The sequence below is a fragment of the Berghia stephanieae genome, chromosome 5, assembly GCF_034508935.2.
Source record: "Berghia stephanieae isolate SIO BIC M18660-M18661 chromosome 5, UCSD_Bste_1.3, whole genome shotgun sequence".
In the NCBI taxonomy this organism is placed as follows: Eukaryota; Metazoa; Mollusca; class Gastropoda; order Nudibranchia; family Aeolidiidae; genus Berghia; species Berghia stephanieae.
The window spans coordinates 28048850-28060922 of record NC_088364.1 but is presented as its reverse complement, the minus strand read 5'-3'; the positions used below and the strand labels follow the sequence as shown (position 1 = coordinate 28060922).

Here is a 12073-nt window from a genome sequence, read left to right as displayed (position 1 = left end):
TTGCATTGCATTGCTTTATTATTAAATCTTTTTTTTTTATTACAGCAAGCCAACATTATAGTTAAATGAACCAAATATAATTACATAAATCGATGTACTGGCCATTGATACGAATCTTATTGACATTCGAAAATGATTAGGAATAATTATTTCAGTCTCATCAAATGTTCACTGTTTTACAAATGTAGCCTGTTGAAGAGGATATAGAATGAGAAACATATTGCTTCAGATTTGATTACTTATCAATACGTCACGGCAGCAGGTGCATGAAAAATGTCGAAATATATCTCTTCTGCAATCAATACACTTTCACTGGGAGTATTTTTAAACGTATCGAGTAAATCTTTCTTTTTTTTTTATTTTTCATTCCCATTTGCAACGAATTTTCATTTGTAAAAAAAAAAAAAAATCATCAGAATCACCTTTTCTCGGACGTTATCGGGAGCGACGTTTACTTATTTGCGGGTCTGAAACCAAATTTGTACGGTCTCTTTATACTCTCAAACCAGCGTAAAATATTGTACATTACAACAGTATTAAATCAAGCCCATAGTTTAATTGCGTTCGCTTATCAGACCTGCTAATATTTGCACCTAGGTTGGAAGTAATTATAATAGAAAATCAGATTATATAATACATATATAATTAAATAAAATCCGTTTGTGTTGGACTGACCACAGTATATTTTTTTAGACAAACATGCGCATCAAAAAGCCTCACTAAAAAAAAAAAAAAAAATTAATTGAAAATAAAATCAATAAAAGTAACAAAATAAAAGTGAACAACCACAAAGGTAAATTTAAAACAATAGACCAAGAAAAAAAAAACACACATACACACACAAATCAAAATCTAAAGCAAACAAACAAAATGAAAAAAAAAATACAAAAAAAAATAAAAAATGAAAGCAAGCAAAACTACATCCCTATTCCCTTCCAAAATTGAAAAGAAAAAAAAAAAGACTTTTTCCCCAATGTGCCACAATTTGAATTTCACTGCCGAATAGGTCGGCAGTTAAACATCTATGTTAATTCTTTTTTTTTTTTTTAATTATAATGATGGTGATGTTAATAATGATGATGATGATCATCGTCGTCGTCGTCATCGTCGTTGTTGTCATGTCGCCGTCGTCTCATCATCATTTCAGTGGGCCGACTACGGGAAAGGTTATGCTGCTGGCGCTGTCATCGGTTTCCTCTTCATCGTCGTCATGCCTATTGTGGGCCTTATCTTCTGTTGCTGTCGATTGTGTGGCAAGTGCGGAGGGAAGCCCCGAGTCCATGACTCCAGGAGGTCAAAGTGCAAGAGGAGGACCTACTGCACTTTGATAATCGTTTTTAACACATTGGCTTTGTGAGTATTAAAAAAAATATGGTTGGTTGTTTAGTATTAATGGGATGGATTAAATGACAATGATCATGATGATATATAATAATAATAATAATAATAATAATAATAATAATAATAATAATAATAATATAATAATAATAATAATAATAATAATAATAATAATAATAATAGTAATAATAATAATACAAACTACAGGCAAATAAAAAAAATATATAAGTATTTTTTACAGATTTTTTTTTTAATCAATGGTAATTCTATTACCTGTTGACTCAAATGGTGATTTAGAAATCATACTAGGGCATACTGATCGATCCTTGATTAAATTCGACCTTGGTCTTTGGAATCGTCATCTGGCCACTGTGTATCATAGATTCATTCAAGCGCACCTACATACTTTATTACCGGACCGAATTTATTGTCGATGGCCCTAAAGATTCGTCTCAAACTATGTTAATTTCCACAAATAGTAGTATGATAAATAAAACAGATGAGTACCTGTTCGTAATAGCCTTTATTTCTCCGCAAATATTGCCGGTTCTACATCAGTATTAAAAAAGATAAAATTGAATTAGAAATACAACCTATCCAAATGGACTGGAAAGCAAACAAGTGGAAACACCAATGTAATTAGATGTTAGGCTTCAGTGAACATGCCATACCACTAACTTAATTTGATCTATTATGAATGTATGTCGATCTTCATCATCTTTGTATTTTACATCAAACAGTGTAGGATATCAATGGGTGTCCTGCAATACAGGCTGTAATTAAGTTATGCTGCCGCAGAATAATTTGTTTACCCAGAGTTTCTAAAGCGTAGCACAAAAACATGAAGACGATAATTATTTACTCCAAGCCCCAATGTAACACCGTATGCATACAGACAAACACACACACACACACACACACACACACACACACACACACACACACACACAAGTCGATCAACTCAAAATTTATGATTCAAGTGTTGGATTAGATTTGGACGCAGTTTCTATTGTCTTAATAGACAATACTTTTTTCGACTTCGCAAGAGAACCTCACGGAGCTTTCTATTTGGGCATGGAGAGATATTTTCTGCATTCAATATCTTATATGTTTTGCTCACTTATCGTAGAATTCTTTCCCAATGTAAAGAGTGGAAAACAGTTTCTATAGATTTTAAGAAATTGGTTGTTTTCAGAATATTGAGAGGAACCACTAACTGGTATCGATTCAATCCACCTCATTGACGTACTCGCTAACCGGAAAGTTGACACAAAACCCACCCTCTAAAAATTATGGCGTCTGTTTTTGATGGGATTTGACAAAACAATTTGATTATTCGATTAAATTCATCATGATGTCTAATCAATGTCATGATACACACAAACCATCTTCATGCCAATCGTAAACACTATGCAAAATTTTATGACTATTAATTAGTCCAGTTGTTTCGGAGCCTGAGTGTTACAAAAAATCAAATTTGCCAAATATATATAATAAGAGATAATATATATTATTAATTTTATTATTATAAATATATTTATTAATTATATTGGAGGGATAGCCAAAACAAGTTCAGGACAAGAAAGACTTTCTTAAGAACAATAAACCTATTCTAATTTTAAAATGACATGGAAAATAGATCCTAAAAATAAATATAAAGTAGTTGGGGACCGAGGAGGAGTAAAACTTTTGAAAAATGTTGTTTTTTAAATCACAAATTATGCATTGGCAACTTGTATGTGATAAACAAATTGTGATTTAAATTATCAAATAAATAAATTACTTGATTTGTATTATTTTGAATTTATCGTTGTCATCTGTCACTGTTCTTGTCCAAAAATCATCCCATAAAGAGCCCCGTTTTAAATGCATCATTGTTTTTCTAGAACAAAGACTTCGAAGAATTAATCCTCGAGGCTAATTATTTAAACATTGATATAATATTTAATATGTTACTGGCTGAATTGGCACATAGCCTTGTCATGTAACTTAATATAGCAGTGGTAAGCGTTGACGTTATGCGTTTAAGTAAAATAGTCGCCAGTTCTGCTTGCCTGATGCTAACACATAACTATTTGTAACCTTAAACATTTATAGTCTGATCGAGAGAACTTAGTGAGAACTTATCACCCAACTGGCGGTCTTAAAACGATAACAAAGAGCTGAATGACGTCGACTTCATTCATTCTTTTAGTAATGCACTCCAGGCTCATCGGGTTGTGAGTGAATATGAAAAAATGATACATTAAGAAGCAGGCACTTCACGCACTTCAGGGGAGGACTTGCGGGATGCAGCTTTCACAACACCTCACGCATTGGTCGTTGGCCTTCCTCCTATGTCAACTCTTACAACGTCAATTCTGTTCATTCCTTAATGTCTTCCAGACACATTTTCCTTTTTCTCCCTCTTCTCCGTTATCCTCCCACCCTGCCTTGCATAACTGTCTTTCACAAGCTGTCATATCTGATCAGATGTCCAAACCATGCAAGTTTCGGTCTTTTGACCATTCCCCCAGCTTTTCCACATCTTCAAAAACATTCTTGTTAGTTCAGAAGCAGGCACTGATAAAGGTGAAGATCTGAAAAAGTGTGGATGAAACAGTACCAGACAAAGCAGAGAGAAAAATTGAAGAAAACAAGGGAACCCCCCCCCCCCCCCCCCCAAAAAAAAAAAAAAAAATCAGCCTGCCTGGACTGGGGTACAAACAGGGTATATGGCAGGTAATTTGTAATGAAGAAAATGGGAAGTTAGCACTATTTTTCCTGCTTTAAGAATGAATGATGAATTGTGAAACGAGTAGAGGTTTGCAAATGCTCTGAAATGTATAAAATATAAATATACATTACTTACTTATTTATTAGTGGAGTTATTTTAGTGAAAATGAATTTTTTCCCCAGAGCCGGTGTTGTGTGTTCCTTCATGTGTTCCCATCTCATACACAAAGCCTTGCAAAATGAAAATGATGAAGGAACTATAGGACATATACGAAAATCCCTCACAAGCATCAAGAATTTTACAGATGGAGCAGTCAACGTTAGTGATACCAACTTTTAGTGTTGTGCTATAAATCATTACCATCACCATCGCTACTTTTCTCTTCTTCTTCTTCTTCTTCTTCTTCTTCTTCTTTCTTCTTCTTCTCTTCTTCTTCTTCTTCTTCTTCTTCTTCTCTTCTTCTTCTTCTTCTTCTTCTTCTTCTTCTTCTTCTCTCTTCTTCTTCTTCTTCTTCTTCTTCTTCTTCTTCTTCTTCTTCTTCTTTCTTCTTCTTCTTCTTCTTCTTCTTCTTCTTCTCTTCTTCTTCTTCTTCTTCTTCTTCTTCTTCTTCTTCTCTTCTTCTTCTTCTTCTTCTTCTTCTTCTTCTTCTTCTTCTTCTTCTTCTTCTTCTTCTTCTTCTTCTTCTTCTTCTTCTTCTTCTTCTTCTTCTTCTTCTTCTTCTTCTTCTTTTCTTCTTCTTCTTCTTCTTTCTTCTTCTTTCTTCTTCTTCTTCTTCTTCTTCTTCTTCTCTTCTTTCTTCTTCTTTTCTTCTTCTTCTTCTTCTTCTTCTTCTCTTCTTCTTCTTCTTCTTCTTCTTCTTCTTCTTCTTCTTCTTCTTCTTCTTCTTCTTCTTCTTCTTCTTCTTCTTCTTCTTCTTCTTCTTCTTCTTCTTCTTCTTCTTCTTCTTCTTCTTCTTCTTCTTCTTCTTCTCTTCTTCTTCTTCTTCTCTCTTCTTCTTCTTCTTCTTCTTCTTCTTCTTCTTCTTCTTCTTCTTCTTCTTCTTCTTCTTCTTCTTCTTCTTCTTCTTCTTCTTCTTCTTCTTCTTCTTCTTCTTCTTCTTCTTCTTCTTCTTCTTCTTCTTCTTCTTCTTCTTCTTCTTCTTCTTCTTCTTCTTCTTCTTCTTCTCTCTTCTTCTTCTTCTCTTCTTCTTCTTCTTCCTTCTTCTCTTCTTCTTCTTCTTCTTCTCTCTTCTTTCCTCTCTCCTCTCCTCCTCCTCTCCTCTCTCTCTCCTCTCTCTCTCTACTACTACTACTACTACTACTACTCTACTACTACTCTATCTACTACTTACTACTACTACTACTACTACTCTACTACTACTACTACTACTACTACTATACTACATACTACTGACTACTACTACTATACTACTACTACTACTTACTACTTACTACGAGACGATAATGATGATGATTAATTGTTATTATTATTATTATTATTATTATTATTATTATTATTATTATTATTATTATTATTATTTATTATTATTATTATATTATTATTATATTATATTATCTTCATTATTATTAATATGATTATGTATTAATGGTATTAATTCATTTGTGTATGTGTATGTGTATGTGTGTGTGTGTGTGTATGTATGTGTGTGTATGTGTTTTTCAGTAACAGCTCCTCAGTCCGTTAAATAGATAAGTACTGTTATTGATTTTAAATTCTAAAGAATTGTTTTTGTTTTTTTAAAGTGATGATTGCTCCCATCAATGAATTAAAAATAGGATAACAATGACATGGTATTTCAATGAGATTCTCTCTTATCTCCCGGTCTTTCCCGGCCAACAGAATGTATCAGATACAGTATTGACCACCTATAATGAAGTGTCTCAAACAGCCCTCACCAATATTAATAGTAAGTGTTGAAAACCCTTCTCATAACTGCTACTGTCTTCCTTTTTTCTTGTAATTCCCTCAACCAATTATCTTTCCTCCTCCTCTTCCTCTTCCTCCTCCTCCTCCTCCTTCTCCTCCTCCTCCTTTTTCTTCTTCTTTTTGCACAGTCATTAAGGTTAAATAAAAAATGGAAGAATATAGCAGAAAAGTAACACATTCATATTTTTTCTTGTCCTTTTTTTTGTTTTGACTTTTTATTTTTTTTTACTTTAAGTTTTCACTATTATTTTATGATGTTATATTTGTTATTTTCAGAAACTGGTTTTGAAGCTGTTGATATAGTTCTGGACACAATAAATGCAACAAAGCATATCAACAAAGCCAAGGAGATCAGTAGAAGTAAGTAATCAAAATAAGAGGTTAATCACTGTGCGTTTGCTAAACGAGGCTACTAGGGATGGAGAGAGGGAGGAAGGGAGAGAGAGAGAGAGAGAGAAAGTGTGTGTGTGTGTGTGTGTGTGTGTGAGTGTGTGTGTGTGCACGTGCTTGTGTGTTAATTTAGTGTGAGGAAAAGAGAAATTGGACACGTCTATTTCAAAGGGGCAAAAAGATTGTTAAAAAGTCGGATTATCAACTGATTAGTAAGACAGAATGCGAGAGCCGACAAGGTCAACACCCCTATGGCGTAACAATGAAAAATTGTGCCAAAAAAGCGAGAGAAACAATTACAAACCTTGATGGAATGGGTAGTTACTGATAGCAAAGCACTTGGGATGGAAGTAAATTTGTTAACAAAACTGAGTGTATGGTAATCAAGGACTCAAAAAATGTGAAGCGCAGAATACATGTCAATGGAGAAAAGCTGAAATGTGTAAAGACTTTCAAATACCTATTCTCCATTATAGCAAATTGAAACTAGCAACAAGGAAGTCAAGTGAAGGATTGCACTGGCTAAACGTACATTTACAGAAATGGGTCACATACTTAGAAACAAGACCATTTTGGGCAAAACAAAAATGAATGTCCTGAAATGTTATCTCTGTTCAACCCTCCTTTATGGCTGTGAAAGTTGTACATTAACAAAGGAATTAAGAAAAATGGTTGATGCATTTGAAATGTGGTGTTTATGGCACATAGAGCACATATCTTACGCTGAGCACAAAACAAAGAATCCTAGAGCTTACATACAAGAAATTGAAAGTTTTCAAAATAATAATAAAACTTCAACTAGGCTTCTTTGGACATATCATCAGGAAAGACAAATGAATTCCTGGCAATCAGTGGTAAAATTAATGGAAAAAGAGCGAGGGGAAAAACAAAGATTGACCCTCTTCAAACAGATTAAGGAATTCACTGGAATGGCAGGACGACCACTCATCGACACGATAGATCATGAGATTTGGAGAGAGACTATAAAGGAAGCCTCCAACGTGTTGGACAGGCTTGGAGCTTAATGATGATAGAGTGTAATATTCACAAAATGCTCTCTAATGAGCTTTACAAAGGTTCCCAAGGCAACAGCAATACTGAACATTTAGTATGAGACATGTCACCCATAAAGCGTCCAGTGTCATACCACTAGGCCACAGGTTTAGTTTCTCTTACTAGTTTTTCATCAATCAGAGTGAGCCTGGATTCTTTTGGATGGTACGCAACATCAACAATATTGCTTACTCTGACTGAGTCAGTCAGTTTACATGAAGGGGAGGAAGAAGAATTTTTCCGTCTTTTTTGTTGCGCTTATTTTGAAGCCTTTTAAAACAAAATTTCTGCTGGAAAGAAGCATGTTTTGTTGCCTTTGTTTATTTTGTTATATTTTTATGGAAGCTTTGATATGATGGTTCCAAGATCAAAATTAGTTAAAACATATATGCTTATGTCTTTGATTTTTTGAGAGAATTGATAAAGAATTCAATATCAAATTTCAAATTTTATTATGGACATAAGATGTGCAGTTGTAGAACAGGATGTATTTTATTATGGAACTGTAAAGTTAAATTTCCAGTCATGTATGTCTACCATATTACTCTTCTTATGAAAGAAGTAGGTTTTTGAAATCAAACTGATGATAAAAATAAATATATTTCTTATTACAGATGTCAACAAAACCAAGGACGATCTAGATGAAATAAGTGAGCTGTTGGGAATTTTAAGTGATCAGTCCAACCAATTGAAAGACAATTTGACCTCCATAAGTAATGAAGTCGCCGAGGCATGTAAAATAGGAGCGTGTGGCGGCTCCTTTGATCCAAGTGATTACAATACAGTGGCAAACTTTTCATCTGTAAGTCAATGTTGTATTTAAATATGCTTATGCATTTGGCATCAAAGAATAACATTTTAAAAATATTTGTACAATTTTTATCATCAGGCCAGTAAATCCTTTGACTTTTAATCAGAATTCAGACTCTATTTGGCAAAAATCATATCCTCTAACCTTTCTCAGTCCAATGAAAAGTATTATAAAAGAAAATATTAATAATTAAAATTTAGCAAAGTGCTTTGGTTGTGCTATTTTTGGTGCAGCAATGGATAGTTATCTTATATGCAGAGCATTGTTGAAAAAAAAATGACACAAAAGGTGCTTCCCCCACGCAAGTTTTACCTTTGAGTCGAGGAGTGCTATTTTTAAGCCTCTACCCTTTCTTTTTTTTTTTTGATCTTGCAATCTCACAAACAACGGAACTGATTGTTGACCTTTTGAAACCCCTAGATATCTTAAAATTGTGACCTTTCACCTGACTGCTATTGATTACATTACAGTAAAATGATAAAGACACAGTTTATGTGTGAAAAGAGAAAGATTACTAGTTACTGCAAATAATCATGCATGCAAGGATCTATTACAGTAAGTCTTGTTTAAAATGATCCAGAAGGTTTTTTATTTTTTTCCCTTGCTTTATTTTAAAAAAGGTCCCGATAGCCCAGTTGATAAGAGCACTCACTTCACACTCAAAGGGACCGAGACCGATCCTGAGTGAAGTCAAGATTATATTTTTCTGACACCCCCCCAATCCCTTCGTCCACCCAGCAGTAATTGAGTAACAGGGTCTGTTAGATCTGGCAGAAGGTATTTTGCGATAGACCAGCATCCTATCCGAAAGTTATCAAACAATTACTACTTTCAGTTTAATACTATCGAGACCGGGATAAACTCCAGATCCATGAGCCCGATGCCTCTGGAGGACTACTGTTTTTGAAAACTCATTTTTCTCCACATAATTTTATTTTATTTTATTTATATAGTTGGACAGATTACAAGATGAAGCTAAAAAAGTCGCTGACACCATGGATATGACCCAGTATGTCAATGAAGTAAGTATGGATAGAAATGATGCATAATTATTGTTGGTGACGATGATAATGATGATGATTGTAAGATTGTAAGAGTGGTGTGTACAATTATCTTTGTCCTCTTGTTTTTTTGGGGGGTTTTTTTGTTGAAAAAAAATAGATTTATTGATAATGTGTCACATCAAAGTCACAATTTTGCTGAGATCCTTGCCAATTTTCTTTGTTGAGTGTATATATTCAATGTTATTGAGTGATGCAGCACACGAGTCTTTGTCTTTTTATTATGATGATGTTTATTTTATAATTGTTATAAAGGCAATAATCTCTATTATTTTTATTGTTGTTGAATGTGTGGTAAAGACTAGTTAAGGTGTGTTTTTGTTTTTTTTCTTATTTCTTTTTTTTAATCTATTTTTTAAAATGCTAATGCCAATACATGATTTAAGTTAGAAAAAGAATAATAATATGAAGAAATTTTGATAATAGACAAGACAAATGGTATTAGGGTAAAGTCACTTTTGGACTGAAAAGTTTTTAAGTTTAATCCTGGTATAGGCTAATTTTTTTGCTATTGTCTTATACTTTAAAGCATTACTTGCTTTATCCAAGCGATTCATTTGACTCTAGGGTGCTGCAAGGGCCATCAATTGTTTGAAAATCGTCTTTTATCCTTTTTATCTAAATCTACCTACTTTTCATGGTGGTAAATTGACCCGTGTGTGTTGTAAACAAATCGAATTTAAAGAGACAAAATAAAATTATCTGTGTGTTTTGTTTGTGAAAAGTCAAGGGAAGCTATTTTCTTTATTTCCCCCCCCCCCCCCTTTTTTCCTCTCATTTTAAATTATATCTTTTTTTCTTTTTTTTTTGTGTGAGTGTATTGGTAATTGAAGAGAAAGAATATTTTACATTTTAAAATATCAGGTGAAATCAAAACAAAACCCAGACTGTTATGATATTGAACTTGTAATATAGTTACATCCGATGTTCCTGTCCCTTTCTCTTGTTCGTTCCTATAATAGAACAGGAAACCTGCAGTTACTAGGTTATTGAACATTGCAAAATCATATAAGAATGCCGTGCATACTTAAAACTATTAGCGTGAGAAGTGTGATGATTCCTTATGCGCAATTTAAGAAAAGGACAATCTTCCTCGCATATCCATAATTAAGCCTATTTGCAAGACACAAGGGAAGATTGCTGTGACAATCTACACTTGTCCTTTCTTTGCACACATTTTTTTTTCTTACTGAAACTTAGGTCTAATGATTTATGAGTGTTGCAGGCACTGACATACCACCCAAGAATGTAGTATGTACCTATAAATAATGATTCTTTAATCCTTTATCTTGTATGTATGTATTATCCTTTCTCTAGGCGCTGATGTGATCCAAATGTATTGCGTGCTTTTTTAAAATTCCTATTTTTTTCTTCAATGACTGATTCATCAGAATAAAGGGTTGTAATCGAATACATAACCTTATATACATGGATTTAAAAACTAGAAGAGAATATGTTTTCAATTATTTGTAGCTTTAAAGTCTAATGCAGAGGCACTTGGCTCTCTTTCAACCTGTAGGTTTAAGGTACAAATCCCGCTGCGGGCAGTACTAAGTAAAATTCCCTGAGAAGGCTCTATACTCCCATTTTCTAACCAATCTCAAATTTAAGATGTTTATCTGACCAGTAACATCATTGTTGTCGAAAAGAACTGGCTAAATGTTCAGTGCTTAGCCCTTCTCTTAATAGTTTTAGAATATTAAATAGATATTGCTCTATATAAAAGCAAGGGCCCTGATTGCTCATTTGGTAGAGCAGTCACTTCACACGCAAAGAGGTTGTGATCAATCTGGGGTAAAGTTGAGATGTTTTTCCCATATGTGGAAATTACTTTGCTATAGACTTGCATCCTATCCATAGGGTAGCATGCAATTGCTATTGTCCGGTTCCATGGGTCTAATGACTCTGAAGGACTTATATAAAAGCTCAAGATCTGAAAAAGTATATATGAAATAGAAAAATAAAATCCCAAAAATTCAGCGTGCCTGGACAGTCCCCTTTATAATTTTCATAAATATAAAAGCTCACTTTTTTCCTTAATGGCTGGTCACTTTATGCATATTTGTAACAACATGAATCAATTTTCAGGCAGAAAAACAGATTGAGAAGGCCAAGTCAGATACAAAAGAAAGCATTGAAAATACATTAAACAGTAGGTGTTGCTCATGCATTTTCCCCTCTTCCTCTCACTCTCCCTTTCCCTCACGTCTCTTTCTCTCCCCCCCCCCCCCCCCCCCCCCCACACCACATACACACTCTTTCTAGGTCTTCACTCCCTCTTTCTTTTACTCCTTCGATCTTTCACCCCTCCCCCAGCCTTGTCTCTCCCTCCATATCTCTCGCATAGTGTTGTTTTTATGGAATGCCCGTCTTTGTGGGTGTTGCAGACCAGATGTTCATTGTAATAGAAATAAATCTGTACACAAAAAATATGCAAAAAATGATAAACTACTGTTAAGAGAGAAGATAAAGATATAAAATGGAAAATTACCTGAAAACCATAGTTTCCTCTTTTGGGGATCGAAATTTATGCCTTTAATTTTAATTCCCCCCCCCCCCCCCCCCCCTTTTTTGGGTTTTTTTTTTTTAAATTTTTTTTTAAAACCCCCCTTTTTTTCCCCCAAACCCCAAAAAAGGGGGGGGTTTTTTTTTTGGGGGGGGGTTTTTTTTTTGGGGAAAAACTTTGAAAAATTTTTAAAAAAAAAAAATGAAGGAAAGGGGGTTTTTTTTTTTGGGGAAAAAAAAACCCTTTTTTTAAAAAAATTTTTTAAAAATTTT

General features: G+C 33.9%; 1 protein-coding gene across 1 annotated transcript in view; it reads left to right on the top strand.

The window, feature by feature from the left end:
• Window positions 1–12073, top strand: part of LOC144972692 (prominin-1-A-like) — a gene marked incomplete in the record, with an annotated part of 94559 nt that overhangs the window by 42380 nt on the left and 40106 nt on the right. The window contains 1 exon segment of the mRNA XM_078914228.1: window positions 11384–11447. Within this exon segment, the coding sequence (XP_078770354.1) occupies window positions 11384–11447 (64 nt within the window).